Below are 26,190 nucleotides of genomic sequence, written 5' to 3'. Positions count from 1 at the left end.
GCGCTCTTTCAGAAGCGCATTGAAGTGCATAATGTCACTCTCTCCTGCCAGGTTCATCTCTTCAACACCCCACCGCAAACACTGCATGCTGGGAATGTTTTCAAGCAGCGTTCTTTCATTTGGCCAGCTTGACTAACAGGGGGTGCAGAGGCTGGCATCACACGCATCAAAACACAGGAAAGACAGCGGATGGGTGTTAAAAGCCCAGAGGGTGTTTAGCTTTGATGTAGATCACACTGTATCCTGGGGTGACAGTGAACTGGCTGGCCAATGCAAGAGTACAGCTGTGAAGGCATGGGACAGTAAGTGTATGTGTGTTTCACCTCTGTACGAAGCTCTGCCAGTTTCTTGTCCATGCTGGTACGAGCACCCAGCTCATCCTCCAGATCTTCAGACATGCGGCCCAGCTCGTCCTGATGCACCTCCTTCAGCAAGTTCAGCTGCATTAAAGAGATCGAAAAGATGGGAAGATGAGAAAGAAAGAACAGCACTCGTAACATTGCAGGAAAAAGAATATGAACCCTTGGATTCACCTTGATTTCTGTATATTGTAAATGTATCAAATTTGATCTGATCTTCAACTAAGTCTAAACCAACAAACACAATCTGCTAAAACAAAAGACACACAAACACTGATATGTTTTCATGTCTTTATTTTAATAGCACTGTGTAAACATTAAGAGCGCAGGTGGAAAAAGTATTTGTACCTTGGATTTTCACTGGTTGACCTTCCTTTCTCAGCAATAACCACCACCAAACATTTCCTGTAACTGCCAATTAGACGTGCACAATGGTCTGGAGAAATTTTGCACCATTCCTTTTTACAAATCTGTTTCAGTTGAACAATATTCTTGGGATGTCTGGTGTGAATCACTCGAGGTCATGCAAAAGCATATCTTTCAAGTTTGAGCCACTCGGTGGAAGATCGGATTTTATTTCAAATTTTATGACCATGTGTTTTTGCAAAATCACAAAGTCAATCCAAGGGTTCAGATATTTTGTCTGCAATTATGATCTGGAGTAGAACCTATTGCCCTTTACTTTATTAAAGGATATCTATGGTATTCAACTACATTTCAGGTTCTGAGTATGCAAATATATGTTATAGTCTGAGGATGTCATTGGTATTCAAACAAATTTAACATTGTGATTGTGAAAGTCTCTGGGTTTTCAACTCTCATTTCACAGTTGATGAAACTCTGTGAAAGTCTGTGCTCATTTAATATGACTTGTACTGACATTCGAGCTCTACAGTCAAAGTGTGATCTCTACACATGTCTCACACCCTGTGTACTGTGACTCAAATGCAGTGATTAATATTTCCTGCAGGTCGTGAGCTCACACAGCTCGGTGGAGACAGCAGCTCATCTATTACACTAGTGTGTGTAGCGCAGAACTCACTGACACACACACACACACACACACACACTTTCATGTATGCTTTACACTCTTCGTACTCATCTAATGGCATTCTATTGCTCATCCTTATGTGCTTCTCTTTTTAATAACTGCAACCCATTTTCTATTCCACGTTTCACTCACATTCTCTCCACTATAATGCAGTTGTTTAAGTTCAAGGTGTATGATGCTGAATCAGTTCCTTATTCCGTCTATGGAAGGCTTGTATTGAGATTTAATGTTTCTCTGAGTCTCATCAGTGTGGCTGTCTTTCATAAAATTGTGAGTGAATGAAATCCTAAGCAGCAAATCATTCATGCACAATCCCAAAACATCTCTTGCATAGAGGAAAACTGCCCCCTGGTGGAATAATATCAGACACCCATGAGGCGCATACATGCTCTTACAATAATTTTTATGTACACTACCCCGTCAAAATTGTGGACACTCTTTTCTGAATTTGTTTCTTATGATCTCAAAAGGATTTTGATATAAATGCTTAAAAATGGTTTCAACACACACACACGCACGCACTCACACACGCACACAACACCACATAATTCCCATACCCCCTTTGTGTTATTTCATAGTTTTGATGGCTTTACTGTTGTTCTAATCTAAAATGTTGAAAACAGTCCTAAAAAAGAATGAGAAGGTGTGTCCAAACTTGTGACTGGTAGTGTATGTGTGTGTGTGTCTGAAGCAGGTATGACTGTATGGAGGACTTGTGGCAGACTCATATCAGGAAGGAATATGAACTGAAGGAGTGTACCCAATGCAATCTTCATGCTTTCTTCTTACTGATTAATGCTGACTATAAATTGCCTGGAAAAAGGTCAAATAAAAGGCCACTGATTTCATGCTCTTTTGACATGAAATTGCTGGAGATCAGTTCCTTGCGAGAATAGCATTTTAGTGGTCCACAAAAATCAAATACAGCAGTGAAGCCAAAACACTAATGTTCTCCATTAAGCTCAGCAATTGTTGTCTTGACCAGCACTGGAAAAGCAACAACAATAAAACAATTTGTTTAAAATAGCTACATCAAACAAATGAAGCCATTAAGCTAAATGTTCCACAGCTGTTCATGATGTAAAGCAGCTTCATCTTAGTTTTTCATTGGTTTGGAACCATTGCAAGTTCCTGAAGAGTAATTGTGATGATACACTATATGCATGCCAGTTTGGTGAGATGGAGTCTGCCAGGACTAAAAGGAAATGTAATGAACAAGCTGGTCATGCTGATCTGATTTGGAACATTTATCTCAGTGATGTTCAGAAAGTCCTCTTTGTGGCTAAAGAATAATGAGGGTTCCTCACCTGCTTTAGGGTCTCGTGTTTGCTCTTGTTCAGTTCCTCATATTTGAGTTTCCATTGGCTCAACTCAGCCTCCAGCTTCTCAATGTTCTTAATGAGCGCATGCTTATCCCTGCAAAAGAGACACAAGACCGGCATGTTTGACAATGACACAAAGATCAGACTGACAAACTCTATATCAATAGCATGAGTGATATAGGGTAGATTTTTTTTTGTCCATTTTTTTGTCCATCAGGATTGCCATGATGCACGTATAGGTGCCACCTGGATAATTATCTCTTACTCTCGTTCTTTCAGCAGGACCTTCTGGGACTCATCCAAGCGTAGCTGGAGGGCATTAAGTTTGCTGGAGTCCTCCTCCAGGGTAGCCAGGTCCTCCCACAGCAATCTGCTTCGGTCCTGCCGACTGAGAACAGAGCGCAAGCTACTGGCACTGCGAATGTCCCATGTGTCTGGAGCCTCTGACTTTGCCCTGAGAAGAGCCTCCAATAACTCCAACTCCTGAGAGGAGAGGACAGAAAGAAAGAAAAAACAAACAACGGACAGACAGACAGAGAGAAAGCAAGAAATAAAGAAATAAAAAAGGGAAAAAATAAAGAAAGAAAAAGGCAAAGGAAGAAAGAAAAGAGAAAGAAAAAGGAACCAAGAATGAAAGAACCAACTTTTCACTAAACTGTCAAAACAAATTCATATTCCAACATTCCAAGACCATGAAAACAAATTAAAAGCATAAACATTTTAATGATTGCTTTTCTCCTTACTAAACCAAACCACAGGAGAGGCATTTTCTATGCCATCCACATAACAAATATCACATCACACCTTTCCCGTAGTTCCTGTGCGCATGAATGAAATTCACAAGCTCCTTGGAGATAATAATAAAAAATGGCTTTAAAGTTCTATGCTCCAACTCTCCTCTTTCCTTCCTACAGACAGTAGGGATTACATATCAAAGACTTGGCCTCAGAAGACAGACATGAGACACAAAATGTGCTGCCAACTTCCTGAGAACTCCAGAACAGTCACCATTGGGTAATTGAGGTAAGAGTGCAAGAACAACTCACTACCACCAGGGGGACCCAGACGAATACTTATACGCTGGATAGTCTCAAATGTGGAAGCAGATATGGGGCATCAGGAAATAGGATAGTATCAAATAATCCAGTTTGAATCAGACTAAGTAAGCTAACAGTGTTTGTTTCTTCAGCAAAGACTGAATGTAGACGCCTACTCCATCTACAGAAAATAGGTTTGTCTTGGTGCTAGCTAATAGAAAATGCAATGGCAGTTTTGCTCTTAGCAGGTAATCGCCACAGTGTTCACAGGAGTCAGAGAGACTCTTTAGCCATCAAGGCCGACAGGGACCACCTGTTGATATCTGTGTGGAAATATACATCCATCATTTTTGCGATTATGAAGGTCAAGTTTGACACTAACATTAATGTTTCCATTCCCTCTCTCTGCCTGGTGCATGTGTGGGTGCACTTTCTTAGCATCTATTTGCCAACTAAAAACAGCATGAAAAGGTTCATGTTAATGCACTCAGCAGACTAAACCACATGTGTAAGCGGTAATTCTCCTGAAAGATTCATTAAAAACACATTAAGGAAAAAACATACATGCTCAAGCAAGTCTGGGAATGAAAGGGGAATTGCTGGATAGTGGGGACTGCCGCAGTACCCCTGGCTGTGGCCCCATGGGTGAAACATGCAGGGGGTGTGTTGGGAGTAGGGTGGTTCTAATAATAGGACAAAAGAATTGAAACCAGCACACAAGCGAAAGCAGCAAGTCAGGTAAAGCAAGCACAAGGAAGTGCACCAAACCAGGTCTGTGCTTGACCTATTTAAAACAGTGCACCTGGGCCCAGAGTTGATCTCTCAGACTGGTTATTCTAAAGGTGTTTTGTGTGGGCTGAGCACATGCTTTAATTGCAAATTCTCTTTTCTGATCGTTCGATATTTTTCTCTTCCTAACAAGGAGTGATTATGTCAAGTAATCTTTCAGTCCTCTCTGAAAGTGAAATACAGGCAATAGGGAACATTATTGATGTTTATCATATAGCTACTGTGTGTAGAGTGGGATTTTAGATCAAAGATATTTTATTGTGGATGGGACAGACAGTAAACTTTGATGTGAAGTTGACCGTCATGGCTTGTTAGGACAAAAATTCAGATAAGCATGGAAGAGATGTGATTTATCACTTGATACTTCCGCATCACCCCTAGTAAAGTCATGGTGTTCAGCATTTTTGTAATACGTTTTTTCAGCGGTTAGTAGGACTGGGTATCAGTGGGTATTCAATACATATATGTCACGATTAAATACAACACGACACACAACATTATCATAACAGGATTGTGACTGAAACTGAGCCAAACACCCAAAAGAGTCCCAAACATTTCTGTGAGAGGATTATGTTGTGTAGTACAAGAAGAGAACAGATTACAAGAAATCGTTTTGTGTAATGTACACAGAACAGCAATTCAGGTAGTCCGAGAGGTGCAGCTAGTGAGGGCATGGCTTTAGTAAACCTGCTTCTTCATTATTGAACTGTTGATCACGATATGAATACACAATTTGATTAATAAAAATAGCAATACAGGGATTTAAAGTACTGATGTAATATAGAGAGGAAAAAGTATCGCGATATACTGATGTAGGATTACATCCGCACAGCCCTAATTGTGTTCAAAATGCACCTGAATTACTGAAATGATCTTTTCCACTTGGTCCCTGTACATCTGGTTGAGGAACACCCACCTTTTGCCTGTCTGGTTTGTCAGTGCCTACGTCTCTCACAGGTTCCTGCTCTGGAGAGCCTGGTCCATTGGTCACTCTCTCCTCGTTTTGGTTCTGCTGCTTTCCGTCTGGTCCCATTGGCTGGTCGGAGTGCATGGAGGCCGTTGAGGAGTCTGATGCTGGTGCAGTGGAAGCATCAGCTGGGGAGTTCTGTTCAGCCCGGACCCTTTGTGCCTCCAGTCGCAGCTGTTCGTTTTCCGCCGCAAGCTCTTGCCGTTCTCGTCTTGCCCCCGTCAGCTCCTTTGTGAGGGCATCCAGACGCTGCCTCAGCTGCCTGACCTCATCCCGCGCCCTGTTGCGCTCAGCCCGCACCTTACTCCACTTCTCCCTCCAGTTGGCTGTACAGTCTGACCACCAGCGCATAGTCTTCTCCATCTGAGCCGCCCGTGCCCGAGCCTCCTCCAGTTCGCGCAGGCGCAGCTCCTCACGGCTCTCCCAGTCCCCGCCACCATCGCAGCCCAGTCCTGGAGACAGCAGCAGAGGAGGGCTAGAGCTGGGCGTTCCTCCTGATGGGCTGGGCGTGTGGGTCAGGCTGTCCGGGGAGCGCACCCGATCCGGGCCCAAGCCCAGGCCGCACAACAAGCCCGCCCCGGACTTGGCAGCCTCTGTCATATGGGGGCTGGGTGTGTGGTTCATTACTGAGCCAATGATGGGTTCAGGGAAAGAGAAGACAGAAATGGAGAAGATTTGATCAGGGTGCCTTGATCCACTTTAACATGATGGTCTTCTGTGAAGCGAAAGCAAAATGGGTTTAGAAGATAAACCAACAGAGGACATATGCCAGCAATGCAAAACCTTTAAATGTCACAAAATTCAAAATTGGCTCTGAAACAGACAAAGCATACAGCAGCTCCTCTCAATGGAGGCACAAAAAAAAAAAAAAAAAAAAACCTTCTCTGTCAACATGTCAATGCAATATGGCCAACAATATTGAAATTGCCAATATTGAAACAATCCAAACCACACCATGACAACCCAGCGCAGCTTTGAATTGGAATTGCTTTTACTTTCTCACACTCCCACACACAGGCTGTATTTACTTAAAAGGAGAAAGCCTAGAGGGGTAGGAAGAGTGTAGGGAGATAAAGAAAGAGGTACAAGGTCAAAAGTCTTTAGCCAGAGCAGCCAGCATCTCTCACCTGCTGTGAGGAAAAAGTTACAGCTTTACAGCTTTAGGAAGTAGGACCTCGTGTTTGTGAAAAGTTCAAGGTGGTTTTTACAGAGTGTTGGATTTGTTGAGTAGAGAACAGATTTATTATATTTTTAAAAACAATCCTCCATCTGACCTGTAACTTACAAGCTATAAGGCAATATCATCTGTCTGGGCCAAAAATGAATCTAAAGCATCAGGAGACATAAAAAAATAAAAAAATACGATTTAACATTTAGGTTCATGCAGACAATGTGGAACACAAAAGAGAAATTTGAATCTTCACATGGCTTTTTACTAGTGCTGTCAGCATTAACGCATGCGATTCATTTCAAATGTATAACACGTTAATTTGTTCTTAATCGCGATAAAGGCATGTACAGATGTGATATTAGATTCTGACATTTTATTCAGCTCCGTGTGAGTTCTGAACACTGGTTAGAGGGTGGAACCCTTGCGATGTGTCCAGCGGGAACATTACACATTTACACTTGTATAAACACACTACAAACAAACACGCAACAGTGAGTCCGTGCTGGAGAAAGGACCTCTTATAAAACAAACGCTGATGGGACTTGTGGCAAAAGTTACGTTCTTCACATCTTTTGTAAGTCAGCATAAGCTTAACCATGTCAATTCTTACAAGCCTGCTGAGCAGCTTGTTCTCCCGTGGAGGGTCCGTTGATGCTCGAGCTCAAATTTAACATAATTTCAACCTTGTACCCGCTGCAGTCGATCTTCTGAAGCATCAGCTAATGATTACCAGACAATTCGGATTAATTATATTTCCAAAAGCATTACAAGACGTGCTTTTCATATGGAGTTCAACGCGGCATTTGCTGCCCTGAAACAAATCATGTGCATTCCATATTCAAAGTGAAAAGTAGGGATGGGCGGATCGATCTTAAAGTATCGATACTTCTGATACTGATGTTGTATCAAAAATATCAGAATCAGCTTAAATTGCCATGTATGCTTACACATACAAGGAATTTGTCTTGGTGACAGGAGGTTCCAGCATACAACAATACAAAAACAATATAAAAACAGCAGCAAGACATAGATAATAATAAAAAATAAAAAAGAATTATACACATACGTACAGACACACACAGACACACACATACATACATACACACATACATATGGGTAGTGCAAAATATCGATCCTCACACAAAAATATCGATTCAAAAAATTTTTTTAAAACAATTTAACCAGGGATATTATTATTTGGTTACCATGAACATGAACAATAATTATAAGCTTCAAAGTGAAATAAAAAGGATTAGGCTATATTAGCAAATACTGCCGAAGTGCAGGATGGGAACAATTTCTTCTTCCGCTCATTTTATGCTGAAAGACACAAGCAGACAAGCGCTTGTGTTGTCACAAGGCTCGTTCAAACAAGAGGGATCAGTGCCTTATATAGGTAATGATAAATAAATCAGAGAAACAACTTCTGGAGTAAATTCATGCTAAAATAACAACATATCTAAAGGTGACATTTCTTATGAGTTTGTGTGTAATTGTTGTTAATAATAATAATTAAAAAACAAAGTTAACCATGGTTTTACTAAAGTAATATTGTAGTAACCATGTTTTTTTGCTGAAACCATGGTTTACTACAGTAATATTGTAGTAGTAACCATGGTTAATTGTGTGGTAAATATGTCTTAACTAAATCCCTTAGTTAAACTATAGTTACTGTAGTGAAACTGGTTAATCTTTGTAAGGGTAAACAAAACAGAAGTCTAATAATTTTCTGTTTAGGCTCACAAATGTAAAAAAAAAAAAAAAGACGAATAATGACTAAAAATAATATTTTAAATTACCTATTTTATCCCAAGAATTCAAAAAAAAAAAAAAAAAAAATAATAGAAGTATCGGAATTGCTATCGGTATCTACGATACTGGACTTGAAATTACTGGTATCGGATCGAAAAGAAAATAAGTGGTATCGCCCATCCCTAGTGAAAAGACAGCCTGATGACAATACATTTTGTGGAGGATGAGGGTTTAAGAGATTTAATGCGCATTGCAATGAATAGCAGTTCTATCAATCGGCCAACATCACACTTGGACTTTGGTAAATGGTTAATGTTACTTGAATTGGTGCTATTTTTAGTGAATTTCTGTCTTTGTACTATGGAGTTTGGAAAATGTTAATAAAGCATTATTGTTACATATTGTTTTGTTCTATTGTGTTGTTCTTTCCAAAAAAGGAAAACGTGCATTTTGACAGGAAATAAGTTCAGCATTTCAGCACTTTTAAAATCTGAGATTAATCGCGATTAACTATGAAAAATCATGAAATCAATCATGATAAAAAAAATGTTATCTACTGACAGCACTACTTTTTACTCATGAATGTGAATGGTGACTCAGGGCTATCAAGCTCTAATCTGGAGCCATATAGTTGTTTTATGTGATGAGCAGACTGAAAGTTTATTTATTATTTATTCCCAAATCAAATCATTCATCAACTACCGTTTGCAGATCCCAAATCAAATATGGCGACTACATACATGGTGTCAAGCTTCCAGGTGGGACAAAAATACATCAACTGAAATAGGCAATCAGATGCAGATCCAAGCATTTAGTGCTCACCAAACATTTTGTGTCCTTATGGCCAAGTAAGGATGGCAGGAATTAGCTGGTTAGCAGGTCCCCTGCTGGTATATACAGGAACTACACCCTGTGGTGCATAAGAGCACGTTTCCCCAAACTTAATTCACATCCTTGTTTGACAAGACAGCAAGAGAGGACGATAAGACACCTGTTTAAAAGACTTCATGTGCATGTCTTGTGAATTTGACAGTCTGAATAAGCAAATAAACAAACGAATTTTTTTGAATTTCTTGATTTTGAATTATTGTGTAATGGTTATTTAAGCAATATTGATTATAGCAGTGTTAAAAATTAAAACATTGATTTAATTTGATATTGCATAATTCATGATACATCAATCTGGAATTATGCCATTGTTAAGAGAAGATTTAATTAGGTGAAGGATAATGAAAGTAATGGGTCAATATAATAACTTTTCTCTTAAATACTATTAAAATTATTCTAAAATAGAATTAGTAGTTTTTCTATTAATGCATGCCTGCTGCGAATTATCATTACAGGTCAGTGATAAGGGAAAAGGTTAATCAGTATAAACGTCATAGTGGCTGTCAGGACTGGACGATTTACACTGGCGGCCTAAAGTTTTGAATAATGTACAGATTTTGCTCTTATGGAAAGAAATTGGTACTTTTATTCACCAAAGTGGCATTCAACTGATCACAATGTATAGTCAGGACATTAATAACATGAAAAATTACTATTACAATTTGAAAACAATTTTCAGAACTTCTTAAACTACTTCAAATAGTTCTCATCCAAAAATCCTCCACATGCAGCAATGACAGCTTTGCAGATCCTTGGCATTCTAGCTGTCCAGATACTCAGGTGACATTTCACCCCACGCTTCCTGTAGCACTTGCCATAGATGTGGCTGTTTTGTCTGGCACTTCTCACGCACCTTACAGTCTAGCTGATCCCACAAAAGCTCAATGGGGTTAAGATCCGTAACACTCTTTTCCAAATTATCTGTTGTCCAATGTCTGTGCTTCTTTGCCCACTCTAACCTTTTCTTTTTGTTTTTCTGTTTCAAAAGTGGCATTTTCTTTGCAATTCTTCCCATAAGGCCTGCACCCCTGAGTCTTCTCTTTACTGTTGTACATGAAACTGGTGTTGAGCGGGTAGAATTCAATGAAGCTGTCAGCTGAGGACATGTGAGGTGTCTATTTCTCAAACTAGAGACTCTGATGTACTTATCCTCTTGTTTAGTTGTATATCTGGCCTTCCACATCTCTTTCTGTCCTTGTTAGAGCCAGTTGTCCTTTGTCTTGGAAGACTGTAGTGTAAACCTTTGTATGAAATCTTCAGTTTTTTGGCAATTTCAAACATTGTATAGCCTTCATTCCTCAAAACAATGATTGACTGAGGAGTTTCTAGAGAAAGCTGTTTCTTTTTTGCCATTTTGGACCTAATATTGACCTTAAGACATGCCAGTCTATTGCATACTGTGGCAACTCAAAAACAAAACACAAAGACAATGTTAAGCTTCATTTAACGAACCAAATAGCTTTCAGCAGTGTTTGATATAATGGCAAGTGATTTTCTAGTAACAAATTAGCAATTTAGCATGATTACTCAAGGATAAGGTGTTGGAGTGATGGCTGCTGGAAATGGGGCTTGTCTAGATTTGATCAAAAATGACTTTTTTCAAATAGTTTTTTTTTTTTTTTTTTTTTACATCAGTAATGTCCTGACTATACTTTGTGATCAGCTGAATGCCACTTTGGTGAATTAAAGTACCAATTTCCTTTCGAAACAGCAACATCTGTACATTATTCCAAACTTTTGGCCGCCAGTGTATGTATTTTATTTTGCACTAAAAGCCAACACGCCAATGTATGCAGCTTTCAATTGTGCTGATCGCCACACTACAGGGTCTGGTGTAAAATTCCATGGGTAAGTTTAATTTATTATTAACGCCCACACTTTGTGTTGTGACGACGCCACTTTTCTGCAGCTGTAGAGCAAACTGGTGCTAAGATGGCGCCTACTTCCTGGGTAGTCGCAGGGACCCTGTGCCAGCTGAGTAACGCAACAGAGATGAATGGGAATGTTAACTGATAGCTCTCTCCAGGTATTTTAGAGCTCCTTGCACTAAACAAACACCCACACTCCCTCCCACCTAGAGGAGCTGTTCAAATCCAGAGGAAGTTTACGGGCTGGGCCTGCGGCTTTGGGAACTGCAGACTTGTGCATTAGAACATAGAGGGGCAGGCAGGCAGGAGAGGCATAGCCTACTCATAACACCACTCATGCAAAAACCCCCCTTTAAATGAAAAGAGACTTTGAGACTATGAGGTTTGTTATGATTAAGAGAATTTAAGACAGGTGCACATACTGTAGGTTTTGGTGGCAAACAACAACTGCTGCCACTCTGGGTCAATGGGACAATAAATCAGGGCCCTGGATCAACATATTGGCTCAGGATACATGGTTTATCTTCTAGGAGGAATTGGGTGTCTGCTTTCTGAGCTACAGCTGTAGAAAGATATGTTGGAGATGAAGTAGCTGTCATGCCGAAGGCTTCTGTGAACAGGATGTGGAAGACACAGCGTCAAAGCATGACAGCTTCATCTGCAAGCACACCAGCACTCCATACTGTATGGATTGAAACAGCGCTACTGAGAAAACAGGAGGTGGCAGAAACTTTTAATTAGCTCCAGAGGCTTTCACAGAAGACCCTGATTAACTCTAATGCAATCTAAGCAGCATCTCCAGCAGAAACATAAGCAGCATGGAAAGACAAGCGAATAAAGTGAAAGAGGTGAGAAAAGAGTGCAAAAAAAGGGAGAACCTGCCATACTGCTGACAGCTAGACTGTGAGGATGAAGAAAGATCAGATGATTTAATTAAAGCAAAAGCTAAGACTTGCTAAAAAGTGACAGATTTTGGTTGAAGGTTCTGGCTTGTCTTTTGCTTGAAGTCAAAATGTAAACTTATTCCATCTTTGGGAGATTACCTGTACATATTTGACAACAGGGAAAACTATGCTTCCAATATACTGTACTGTAAGGGATGAATATAGTACCAAAATTATTCACAAATTTGTAAACACTTATCCATCAATTCGATAAATGTCATACATGCATCTTAATATCCACACACAAATGCCTTTCAACTTGTGTCTGTGAAATTCTAATTAAATGAATGTGCAGCGATTTGTACAAATAGAGACATATTTGTGAATACAAGTGTTCCCTTTTGTATAAATGTAACACAATTTGCGTGTCTAACCAACGGAAGAAGTTCCAAATTAAACACAAAATGGCCTTGTGAAGCATTGAACGTGCATTTGTGGATCAAGTGACGTGCATTCACTGAGATTTTTTTGTGTGTTTTCTTTTTTATGCATTTGAATTTTGAGACTTTTGTTTCGCTGTTTTTACCATAGCCGACCCACACACAAACAATTACCAATGAATAAGTCCTAAATTCATCCATAAGTGTGGGCACATCTACCCATCAATTTGGGAAATTCACAAATGTGTATTATTAGCCTTAAACAAATATCTTTGTACTTGTCTTAGTAATTTAATATTAAATGAATGGGCACCAATTTGTACAAATACAGATATATTTGTGAATATAAATGTTCCCTTTTGTACAAATAAATCACAGTTTGTGGAGGCAACCAAATGAAACACAAAATGGTCTTGTGAAGTATCTAATGTGCATTTGTGGATCAAGTGCATTCACTGAAATCTTTGTGTGTTTTCCGTTTCATTCATTTGAATTTTTAGATTTCCTATCCACGGTTTTGCCTTGCACGATCCACACGTAACTTTGTGCAATAAAAGCAGCTACCACTAGACGGTGGTCTCATTTTACAGATATACCATCAGGCAGGGCATGGTTTATTCCAGTGTTTCCCAACCTTTTTTCTGCCACGGCACATTTTTTACGACTAAAAAAATTCTACGGCACACCACTATCCCACAAAGCCTAACCATCGTCAATATTTTTCCTTTTCAAGAACTTGTCCATGTTTTCTGTCCGTCTTAGTAGCGTGTTTACTTGTAATGTTTGAAATTCGGCTATGCAAAAAAAAAATAAAATAAAATAAAATAAAAAAATCACATGGGTAGGCTACGCTGTGTGAGGTCACAGGTGGCAAGAGCGCTAAATGGGTAATGAAAACACAACAAATTTGCTTCTTTTCTAATTTGTAGATTTGTTTTTTCAATGCCACAACAAATTACAGGGATGCAAACTCATGAGGGGTGAAAAAGGTAAGACAATCACTGGTCCACGAAAATTTTTTCTGGGGATATTTTTTTTAAAGAATAAGCTAAAAGCACCAATTCCAGGTATTTTAGTGATTCAAGATTATTCAAGTTTACAATTGTGCAGAATTAGCTGCAAAATAAAGAGTATTTTGGTGAGGCTTGCTTCTGTTTCACAAATTTGTTCAATTTTATTAACTGATTAGTTCAGTGACCCCTTCTGGAAATGTCACTAGGTGGCGACAAATGAGCGTCTTATGTGCTGTGAGTGAGTCAGTGAATTATTTTGAGTCGTTCATGACCGAAATCTACCATGAGACTTTATAGTGTTTAAGCATTAAAAAGAACAAAGCAGATCTATAGTCTTCCTTCAGTCTCAGCATTATTTTTCATCCAAAAAGACAACAATAATAGTGAGTTTCAATAACGTCCTTACCTTCTCCTTTATTAAAACTTGCATGGCTACAAATCTACTGACTTCAGCATATGAATTATAAACACAAAGCAGATCTACGATATCATTTTCCTACAGTAGCCTATTTAAACTGCTGAGCATGGCTTTTATCAGAAAAGACCACAATAACAGACAAATAATAATATTTTTGAGTTTCAATAATGTTCTTTTATTGTAAAGCGCATTTCACATGAATGCCAGCGTCAAGCGCCGCATTGCCCTCCACATGAGTTGCATAAAGCGTCACAGGGGCAATTAACATGTATAAATATCAGTCACTTTTGCACATTAATCACTGCTCTTCACAATCACAAAAGTGACCAATTATGGTTTCAAAACGGCGAATTTCTCCGAAAGGCGAGGAGTTTGGATTCCTGAAATTGTTATTTTTTTTCATGCATGTATTTATTTTGTGGAATTTGATAATTTACAGTGGTTGGGAATTACTAGTTTATTCACAAGGCCATGGCATGTGCAGTTTACAAGCGCCACTTCAAACAAACAGCATCTGAGATCAGCAGGAAGAATCAAAGGTTTGTCTCATATACAGCCAAGGATAATGTCCTGTCACATTGTGAAAGGCGAAAAAAGCCAATTTTAGAGTGTAAGTCCTGGTGACAATATGCTTGTGTTACATGTCAGAAGCTTTCTAGCTAATAGGATTCCAACACCTGGCCAAACGGGTCTTTGTTCCAGGTCAGCGTTAGAGTCTGCTACTTCAATCTTAACCAAGTTTCTAGACTGACATTCCTGTCTACACAATGGGAAATATCAGTTTGTGTAGTCAAAGCATGAGTACAATTCTTAATGTTGTAGTATCCAATAGAGCAGTGTGAAATGGCGATATACTATATTGTGGCTACGGAATAAAGTGTCAATCGGTAGAAATGTTTCTGTATTGTTGTAAATATCTGTGCATGCAATGCTCCACTTGGCTGAAGGTGAGACTCATAGTGAGAGAGACGAACAAACAAACACAGACAGATGAACAAACAGAATGGAGGACGACTCCGAAACAAGTCAAACGCTGGAGGAGGAATATAAGGTGCGGTCTTGGGGCCTGGGTAGCTCAGTGGTAAATACGCTGGCTACCACCCCTGGAGTTCGCTAGCTTGCTAGTTCGAATCCCAGGGCATGCTGAGTGACTCCAGCCAGGTCTCCTAAGCAACCAAATTGGCCCGGTTGCTAGGGAGGGTAGAGTCACATGGGGTAAACTCCTCGTGGTTGCTATAATGTGGTTCGTTCTCGGTGGGGCGCGTGGTGAGTTGAGCGTGGTTGCCGCGGTGGACAGCGTGAAGCCTCCACACGCGCTATGTCTCCGTGGCAATGCGCTCAACAAGCCACGTGATAAGATGCGCGGGTTGACGGTCTCAGATACGGAGGCAACTGGAATTCATCCTCCACCACCCGGACTGAGGCGAATCACTACGCGACCACAAGGACTTAAAAGCACATTGGGAATTGGGCATTCCAAATTGGGAGAAATAGGGGAAAATTCCAAAAAAAAAAGAAAAAAAAAAAAGAAAGTGCAGTCTCACGTTATTGGATGGGAGCAGTTTATCAGCTGCTGTTAATTACCACTGACACCTTCAAGCTTTCCTACCGACTGTTCTCCCGCAAGCACGGACAGAGAAACGATTGCAATTACATCAGGAATTAATAAATAACACCTTTGTCAACAGTGCATTTATATCAAGTATACTATATAGTTACCAAAATGGTTTCCAGTATCTAATGGAAGACAAAATCCAAAACAAAACAGTGATTGAGGGCTTTGCTTCAGAATCAAGCAAATTCTTATATTCAAATAGAAAAGCCTATATGTGCTTGTACTGAAAAGTGATGCAGAGTAGATAAAAACAGATCAAATTATTTATTTATTGATAACGTTTTTAATTGTAATGGACTTGACAGGTCTTCCATTAGGAGATCTCATAAAACACAATACGATTATCCAAACATTCCAGAGGTTTTCAATGGGATTCAGGTCTGGAGATTGGGCTGGCCATGACAGGGTCTTGATCCGGTGGTCCTCCATCCACACCTTGATTGACCTGGCTGTGTAGCATGGAGCATTGTCCTGCTGGAAAAACCAATCCTCAGAGTTGGGGAACATTGTCAGAGCAGAAGGAAGCAAGTTTTCTTCCAGGATAACCTTGTACGTGGCTTGAAATGTCAAGAAATGTTGTCAGTACTTTATAGAATAAAACAAATGTTTGTGTACCCTACCCAAACACCTGGCACTGTTGCATCTTATCTCACAGTCAGAAGCTGTTATTTCTTGGGCTCATAAATCAGTACGATTATCTAAACCTTACTGCATTGTTTTGAATTTTTTATTGAGAGAAATAAAAAGCATTAATGCAGAAGAACAGCAGCACAGCTAGAAGTGCCTTTACAAAACATAAATCATAACTTTATCAAACATGATAAATACCTTTATATTAAGGTTTGTACAAGATCTGCTGTTGTAAGAATTGTAAATGTATATAAAAAGTGATCATTGACTCACTGCTGTCTTTTCAGATTTTCCCTGTGCTTTGCCTGTCAACTTCAAGCACTGATTCACCTGCTCCCAAACTCAGTGGTTCCAGCTCCAATACAGGATACATTTTAAAATGTATAATATGCTCCTTTATTGTTCTCTGATGTGTAGTCAGACTTAAGTAATATTTCCATGTATTCAAAAGAAAGTGCAATAAACATTTACCTAAATAATTAACATTGTCTTCTTTTGGCTGCACTTATAATCGCTCACCCAAAAATTTAAATGGTCATTATTTGCTCACCCTCATGTTGTTTCAAACCCATATGATAGATTTTTTTCCCCTGTAGAACACAAATTGTAAATGTTGACATTGCTTTTATTCCCATGTAATGAAAGTGAATGGGGACTGAGGCTGTCAGTCTCTATACATACTGCCTAACTTTTCCTTTCTTGGGACGGGAGTAAATGATGATAGTTTTCATATTTGAGTGAACTATCCCTTTAAATTTTTACATTTTTCATTCAGCGTTTAACCAAGAAATCTGAATTTAGTAGTGTTGTAAGAAAGCATGTCAATATAAAAATGACTCAAATGCAAGTCTAGTGGCTGAAGAGGTATTTATATGCACATATACAACATTTGAAACTAATAACTAATAAATGCAGGTGCACATCTGCAACTTAATATCCATTGAAAAATGGGGGGAGAAAAATGCTTGCACAATGCAAACCTTTCAGTTTAAATACAATGTTTTGACCCTGAATTAGTCTTTGTCAGGTCAAATAAAATGAAATGTTTTCTGTTTGTGTTGAAACAATGTCCTTAAAATACACGTTTTATGTACACACACAAACAATGGAATAGAACATCACACTTGGCACTTTACTTGAGGTTACTGTCGCACTGCGGTCTCCGGACGGCCTTATCCCTCTCGGGCTTAATCAGCCTAATTAGGGGCCAGGTGTGCAGAATCACAACCCGGCCCCGCCCTCCGCCCTGCCACAGGCTGTCTCTTGTTTGGAAGGATGCGTCCTCCAGAGGTCACATTTGTCGGCCGCATACGTCATCGAGGCTGTCTCGTTTCAGAAAAGAGAGCAGGACACTTCGAATGCAGCCTTCGAATGCGACCTTCTTTCACGGGAATTCAGAGGATGCATGAGGTGTATCCTTCGTGGGCACTCACAACCCACAATATTCTTTGCTTCAACGAAAATGTCAAAAAAAAAAAAATATTATGCCAATTTGCCCGTAAATATGATGTTCAAACACAAGGAATGTTAATTCCCAAGTTGAAGTACCTCAGTAAATGGGTGCAGAGTATATAATATGTATAATTATATTAATATATAATTAAAATAAAGTATAAGACTAAAAGTACACCTGTAAAATCTATTTTCTTTTCTCTTTACATCATAATAACTCTCCTAAAATGTACCTCATACATTCCCTTCCAGAGGAACACTGTTCCCTTCTCAATCAAAGCGCACTTGTTAAAGAGTGGCGTGCTGTCATAGCAACCATGTTATGTTCTGTTTCCGTTTGTCCTACGAAGGCCATCTCATTTAAACGTGGCTTGTTTAAAGGAGGACACTCGGTATACTGCAGCCTTCAAAGGACGTGTCCTACCTAGCATGCAGCCTTCCAAAAGAGACACAGCCACAGATACCCTTCCTCATTTCTACTGCATGGTGTGGTGTCAGTTGTCTGGGACTGGTACCTGTAGTCAGGGCAAGAGCAATCTGGACAGATTAACATAATAAGTACTTAAAAAAAAATTCCTGTATAAAATATAATAGAAAGAAACAAGATTGTTGCCATGAAGCCTTATGTCTTGCCAGTTGCACAAAAGCCCTGCAGCTGTGTCCTTTTTGTGATGTAGAGTAATTTTCATTAAATACATTTACATAACATGAAAAAAACAATTCTTACAACAGCAGATCTTGTACAAATCTTAATATAAGGGTGTTTATGGTATGTCTGTTGTCATGATTCATGTTTTGTAAAGACACTTCTAGCTGTGCTGCTGTTCTTCTGCATTAATGCTTTTTATTTCTCTCAATAAAAAATTCAAAACAATGCAGTAAGGTTTAGATAATCGTACTGATTTATGAGCCCAAGAAATAACAGCTTCTGACTGTGAGATAAGATGCAACAGTGCCAGGTGTTTGGGCAGGGTACACGAACATTTGTTTTATTCTATAAAGTACTGACAACATTTCTCGACATTTCAAGCCACGTACAATGTTATCCTGGAAGAAAACTTGCTTCCTTCTGCTCTGACAATGTTCCCCAACTCTGAGGATTGGTTTTTCCAGCAGGACAATGCTCCATGCTACACAGCCAGGTCAATCAAGGTGTGGATGGAGGACCACCGGATCAAGACCCTGTCATGGCCAGCCCAATCTCCAGACCTGAATCCCATTGAAAACCTCTGATATGTGATCAAGAGGAAGATGGCATGCTCTGCAAACAAAGCCAAGCTGCTTCAATTTTTTGCACCAGGAGTGGCATAAAGTCAACCAACAGCAATATGAAAGACTGTTAGAGAGCATGCCAAGACGCATGAAAGCTGTGATTGAAAATCAGGGTTATTCCACCAAATATTGATTTCTGAACTCTTCCGAAGTTAAAACATTAGTATTGTGTATCATTTTTGTTATTTTGACCAGTTGTCATTTTCTGCATATAAATCCTCTAAATGACAATATTTTTATTTAGAATTTGGAAGAAATGCTGTCAGTACATTATAGAATAAAACAATTTTAATTTTACTCAAACACATACCTATAAATAGTAAATCCAGAGAAACTGATACTTTTGCAGTGGTCTTTTTCCAGAGCTGTATATCACAATATAATATTTTTCCTGGAGAAAAAAATTAATAAAAATAGGGTGTGATTGGGGTGGGCAATATAAGCAACAAAGTACATAGTAACATGATTACAATTTTTGGTCAATAATGGTATGTATGATATGGAATATAGCCTACACATTTTGACGGAAGTGATTCAAAAACATATGAAAAATAAGTTTTTTTTTTTTTATTTAAAATGATGCCCAGTGTAGCCTAATGGAAGACCTGTCAAGTCCATTACAATGAAAAACTTAATCAATAAAAAAATATTAATCTCACCTTCAGCCAAGTGGAGCATTGCATGCACAGATATTTACCATGACAGATATTTCTACCAATTGACACTTTATTCTGTTGCCACGATATATATCGCCATTTCACATAGCCCTATGGAATACTACAACATTAAGAATTGTACTCATGCTTTGACTACACAAACTGATATTTCCCATTGTGTAGACAGGAATTTCAGTCTAGAAACTTAGTTAAGATTGAAGTAGCAGACTCTAACGCTGACCGGGAACAAAGACCTGGTTGGCCAGGTGTTGGAATCCTATTAGCTAGAAAGTTTCTGACATGTAACACAAACATACTGTCACCAGGACTTACACTTTAAATGGGCTTTTTTCGCCTTTTACAATGTGAAAGGACATTATCCTTCGTTATATATGAGAAAAATTGAGACAAACCTTTGATTTTTTTCTGTTGATCTCAGACGTTGTTTGTTTGAAGTGGGGCAATTGTAAACTATGCATGCCGAGTGACCTTGTGAATAAACCATGCCCCGTCTGATGGTACATCTGTAAAATAAGACCACCATCTAGTGGTAGCTGCTTTTATTACACAAAGTTACGTGTGGATCGTGCAAGGCAAAACCAGCGGAAAGGAATTCTCAAAATTCAAATGAATGAAACAGAAAACACACAAAAAGATCTCAGTGAATGCACGTGTCACTTGATCCACAAATGCACGTTCAATGCTTCACAAGGCCATTTTGTGTTTAATTTGGAACTTCTTCCGTTGGTTAGACACGCAAATTGTGTTACATTTATACAAAAGGGAACACTTGTATTCACAAATATGTCTCTATTTGTACAAATCGCTGCACATTCATTTAATTAGAATTTCACAGACACAAGTTGAAAGGCATTTGTGTGTGGATATTAAGATGCATGTATGACATTTATCAAATTGATGCATAATTGTTTACACATTTGTGAATAATTTTGATACTATATTCATCCTAACTTGTCAACCTAATTTGAAGCCTGGCAGGAACACCAGCACAGCAGCATGTGAGTAACTAACATTCCAACCTAAACATATGCAGGTTAGCTTATAGAAAAGAAACGAAGGAATAGTTCAACCCAAATGACTATTCTGTAATCAATTACTCACCCTCATTCCAAACCAGTATGTGCATCTTGAAGCCAAACGTCATGACCTATGACATTATGACATTTGTTCAAGAAACGCTCAAGAACCAACGAGGTTTGATGTTATTGACAAAGCCGCCATGTTGGATTTCAGCGCTGTTTGTGTGACTTGGTAAATAATGCACCAGTCACTTGGACTAACTTTATTACACTTTTGGGAGCATTTTTAAGTGGTAAAATGAGTTCCTAAATAATGCCATTGCATTGATCTTACCCAATTACACAGTGTTCCGCAGAGGAAAGAACCTAATATGGGTTTGGAACGACATAAAGAGGTAAGTAAATAATGACAGATTTTGTTTATTTTTGGGTAAACTATTCCTTTGAAGAGGTCAAAGAAATAAAGCTCACTGCTTTACTGAACAGATTCCAAAGCACTCAAGCACTTGATCAAATCAAGGAACACTTGCTTAATAATGACAGTATGAATAGACAATACTTCATGCAAAACTACAAAGCCAGAGGTTAATCAAGGAGGTATGATCACAGAACTGTCTCTGAGGATGGAGTGGTTTACCTCCTGCCAACTGTTTTTCCTCCAAACACTGCTCCTATACTGTACACCCTCTTCAGGAAATCATAAAGCCACAAATTTGCTGCCATCAGTTTGATTCACCATTGCTGACTCACCCATTTCAGGTCATATTTCATTGCCAAGGAAACATCTGGAAGCTTACAGTACCCCATACCACAACATAATGAGGCTGACAGGCATAATGGAGTGTACACAAAGACTAGTCCAGTTTATGCTCAAAGAGTTTGTTCAAAGCCTTTGCCAAGACAAAGTAGGTTAAATAGGGGTATTCTCTTCTCAAAATGGGAAAATCAAGAGAGAACTGCTTAAAGAAAAGATTATCTTTGAAGAGAAAATAGTGAACACTATCTGAGACCATGAAAATTAACACTATTATGCTTGGCATTTCAGAGAAAAATGGTTAGAACAATGTGCAGTTGTGCTTCAGCAAAACTAAGAACAATAAGTCCTTCTCAGTTTAAACATTAAATCTGAAATCTGCAAGACCACTGTTTCAAGTGACAAGAACAGTTTAAACAACTGAGACCACACACCAAGGACCAATATCTCATCTCCCCAAACTCAGCAACCAAAGAACTGCAAATCTGAAAGTCATAAGAGCCCACCAGTGAGGAGTTCTTCGATGCAGGGATGTAAAATAAACCACCTATTAAACACTATTGATTGTCTTTTTTTTTCTCCAGTGGCTCTGTAGCTTGGAGATGCCCATGGGAAAACTGAGGAATGGTGTCATTCACAGGACCCAGTGAAAGTTAAAGCCATTCTGATGGCTGTGACCCATTTCACTTCAGAGGCCCTACTGTCACTTCTTGACATAAAGCCTTTTGTTCCTTGATTCATCAGCCATGCCTGTCGTAACATAGCTGCAGGAGAACTCTTACATCAGGACAGACAAAGCGGAGTGTTTTCATAAACTCAGGGCTGTGAGTGACTGAGCTTTCAACAGGTCCACGTGAATTCTGAACCTTAAGAATTACAAAGAAAGCTTTGCAGATTTCCGTAGAATTAGGGTCTGTTTACATCAAATGAGTTTCTGCGTCTGTCTGCGCTGTTTTGCCATTGTTTTTCTACTATCAACATGAGCTAGATATACGTCTTTGAATGTTGCACCATGTCTCGCTGTTTTCTGTTTGGTGTTTTTGCAGAAGCACCACGTTTTTTTAGATGCTGTATTAAGTTATAGGGTTAGTTCACCCAAAAATGAAAATTCTCTCATCATTTATACACCCTCATGCAATCTAAGATGTGTATGACTTTAATTCTTCTACGGAAGACAAACAAAGATTTATAGAAGAATATCTCAGCTCTGTTGTTCCATTCAATGCAAATGAATGGTGGCCCGAACTTTGAAGCTTTGTTGCTGTCATAGTAACCATAAAACGTTCCGTTTCCATTTGTCCTACGAAGGCCATCTTGTGTAAACAAAGTTAATTTGAAGTTGAGGATGCTAGGTATACTGCTGCCTATACTGCTAGGTATAGCTTCCTACCTAGCACCATTCTTTGAAACGAGACGCAGCTAGTATCTAAGCAGCTAGGAAACAAAAGCTGCTATTCCACCATCAGGTCGAACGGGTCGGAGCACGGTGAGGAATGGTTCCTGATCCATTTCCATTTGAGCACAGTTCGGCACAGCACGATTAAAAACCATTCCCGGCACAGTTAGCTAACCTTGCTTTACCGTGCTGGTGGAATAGCTTTAGTATGTGCCGACTCAGTCACGACTCTCAAATATGCCAATGCCAAGGTAACTCGTTTGTTTTTTAGACAAAGGCAAACTTCACTATGTTGAGGTTAATAAAATGTAATAACAAAAATATTGTATGTTTGGTGCATCTTCATTATTTTATGATGATGGTTTCACTAGTGTAGTACATTATTTTTCTACACCTATTTCATCAGGGAGGTCGACAATAGCTAGCTCATTAAAACTCATAGAATATATAATTATTTTACTCACATAATATTTTGTCAATAAATGTCCTTATATTTATTAGCTAGTCTGGAAACTTTTACCTTTATGTGAGTTTGTATCCGGTGGCATGCACAACCCCTCAGCCTTTTTGCAACATGGGACATGTCTTTCCTTTGCTTTAGCAGAGTACAAACTAGGAGGAAATAATCCCTAAAAACTATGCAATCATCCTCCATAGCACACACTCGCTCCAATGTTTACCTCTCATGCTGTCGCCAAGTACAGTATTTGTTAAGTACATTTAAACACCATAGTTGAAAAAGAAACCGTAACCATGTCAGCTGGCCCGAAACAGCATGGAAAGGCATGGTTTCGCAAAAGTAATTCATATATCAAATATAAACATGCAACTTTAAATATTAATGAACTGCAAACTGCAATAATGTAATAAATAGGGCTGTCAACTGACTCAAATTTGTAATCAAATTAATAGCAATTAACCCAGTATGTCAATATTTACTGAGAAAGTACTATTCACACACAAAACTTTAATTGCTCCAATTATAGGAAAATACCTTACTATGTCATTTACGTTTGGATCGGGGGCATGATTAATTGCGAACATTTTTTAACATGTTATTTTTCAAATAATGAATGCACTAAGTTAACACAATATATTGACAGCCCTAGTAATAAACCAAATTTATGCTTCTGGTCCTTGTACGTCAGCCACCACCGAAGAAATATTTTGACCCAACAAAAACCCTGGAATGCCTGTCATTCATAAAATTCTACAAATCTCCCTTTGCGTGTATATTTTATTTTCAAATTTAATCATGCTTTTAGCTACCAATAAGGCTAAAGTACTCTCAGCTTTAACAAATATTTACCAAAATAACAAAAACATTTCCCTCAAAATCAGAGCAGAAGATGTGGAAAATGTCTGCAGATTCAATCTGGGCTTCGATTTGTCTGAAAACAAAGAGACTCCACCATGTGAAATGGTGAAACTGAACTAAAAATAATATATTATTGGGATTGAGAACATAGAATCACTCTACTCAACATCATATATATTTTCAGGGAAAAGTCACTCAACAGAAATGTTCTGAAATATCCAAACGAAGATAGAAATCCAATGTATTTATATATGTACAGTACTGTGCAAATGTTTTAGGCACTTGTGAAAAATGGTGCATAGTGAGGATGTCTTCAGAAATAATGCCATAAATAGTTTTCATTTATCAATTAATGTCATACAAAGTCCAGTAAACATAAAAAAGCCAAATCAATATTCGGTGCGACCACCTTTGCCTTCAAAACAGCACCCATTCTCCTGTGTACACTTGGACAGAGTTTTTCTTGGTTGATGGGAGAGAGGATGTTCCAAGCTTCTTAGAGAATTCACCACAGTTCTTCTATCTATTTTGGCTCTCAATTGCTTCTGTCTCTTTATGTAATCTCAGATTGACACAATATTCAGTGGGGGGCTCTGTGGGGACCATGCCATCTGTTGCAGGGCTCCCTGTTCTTCTATTCTATTTGCAAAAGAATTGTTTGGGAGTGTAAAATGTATATTTCCTATTGACACACTAAAGCTGAAAATATAAATAACCATCTTATGACAAATGTTTTTGTGAAGCATCTTATGTGCCTAAGACTTTTGCACAGTACTGTACATGCTCCTTTACATAAATTAGAAATGTTCTGTACTACCATTAGTGGATTATTTCAGGCACATGAAAGTGAAAGCACACCTTGACTGTAACCCGTGATCCTTGTGGTTTCAGAAGAATTTTCCCCTAAAGGAAAAGGAAGTTTGTCTGCTCGTAGTGCATGTGGTCTCTGACCGCAGACTGTGAAAGTGAAAACAATAATTTCACGTTCCACACAAACTTGATAAAAGATCTTCCGGTGTTTCGGAGGAAGAAAGAGTTCTTGCCAAGTGTAAATAAGCATGTCTTAAAAGCTGCTTATCTCTATAGCTAAGTGAACTTGCTGAAAGGTTTATAGTCATAGCCAACAGTCTTTAAAGCTACACTATGTAACTTTTGGCCCTCTAGCGGTTGAAGCATAAAACGGCAAGTTAATTGCGGAGGGACATTGTTTTGGTAATTACGTGAGGCTCTGTTCTTCTGCGTAGATGAATCTGATGGCCGGTGTAACCATGGTTACAGGTGATCATCTTATCAAAGCGAATGTCAATAATGAAGTCCCCACAAAAAATAAAATAATGAAAGAAAGAATAAGATGGATATCTGAAAAATATATCTTATGAGCAGGTAAGTAGCATATCTTCCACTGTTGTTTTGATTTATTGAAAACAATTGTTTTGAAGTAAATAATGTTACAAAAGTTAGGCAACAATGACATTAGACATAACGATTGCTAGTCATATCAGATAAAGTCAAACAGTGGAAATTATAACTTAGCTAGCAGGCAAATAGACCAATGTAGTAACTGGTTTAGAGATGGCATTGTTACCAGCATAAAGTAAAAATTTCTACTCTCCTTCCTCGAAAATGAAATCAAGCACTGCAGTACCACAATCCATAATAATACGCCACAGAGTGGCTAACACTATCTAACGAACTACCGCGCCAAGAGAGCTTCCTGGCTAACTATCGGTCCAATAAAATATCTTACCTGTCGAGCAAGAAAAAGCCATCTCTGGGTCAATTTTAAATCTTATCTGATCTCAGAGTTGTTGCCACCTCTGAAAAGCCAGATGTTGATTTGTGTTTTATTATTAAGGGCTCTGTCGCTTTCCCTTTTTGCTTGCAGATTCTTATCAGTTTGAAAATGGGTGATTCCCCAGAAGGTTGCCTTTTTGAATGATCCAAAGTTAAAGATAATGCTTTCAGCTTCAATCTACTACCACACTCATCACCACCGCACATATACATGCGCTGTAGTAGCTAGCTGGACCTAAATTTCTTTATTTATGGACATGACGTAAACACGCACGGACGACTGACAGAAGTATGCAATTTCCCA

The 26,190-nt window shown here is 38.8% G+C and overlaps 1 protein-coding gene across 6 annotated transcripts in view; it reads right to left on the bottom strand.

Annotated features, from left to right (window-relative positions):
- Positions 1 to 26,190, bottom strand: part of LOC127412332 (coiled-coil domain-containing protein 102A-like) — a 116,704-nt gene that overhangs the window by 45,244 nt on the left and 45,270 nt on the right. For 5 of the 6 annotated variants that reach the window (XR_007892453.1, XM_051648716.1, XM_051648634.1 and 2 more), the window contains 4 exons: positions 5,475 to 6,240; positions 2,998 to 3,215; positions 2,718 to 2,826; positions 324 to 440 (listed from right to left, as the gene is read on the bottom strand). Coding sequence is in view for 5 of the 6 variants with exons in the window: in XM_051648716.1 (XP_051504676.1) it covers positions 324 to 440; positions 2,718 to 2,826; positions 2,998 to 3,215; positions 5,475 to 6,149 (1,119 nt within the window). In the remaining variant the exon portion in view is untranslated. The remainder of the gene's footprint in view (positions 1 to 323; positions 441 to 2,717; positions 2,827 to 2,997; positions 3,216 to 5,474; positions 6,241 to 26,190) is intronic. The other variant, XM_051648972.1, reaches the window with a different exon arrangement.

The sequence above is a fragment of the Myxocyprinus asiaticus genome, chromosome 1 (genome assembly GCF_019703515.2).
Source record: "Myxocyprinus asiaticus isolate MX2 ecotype Aquarium Trade chromosome 1, UBuf_Myxa_2, whole genome shotgun sequence".
In the NCBI taxonomy this organism is placed as follows: Eukaryota; Metazoa; Chordata; class Actinopteri; order Cypriniformes; family Catostomidae; genus Myxocyprinus; species Myxocyprinus asiaticus.
This window is presented reverse-complemented; position numbering and strand designations above follow the sequence as displayed.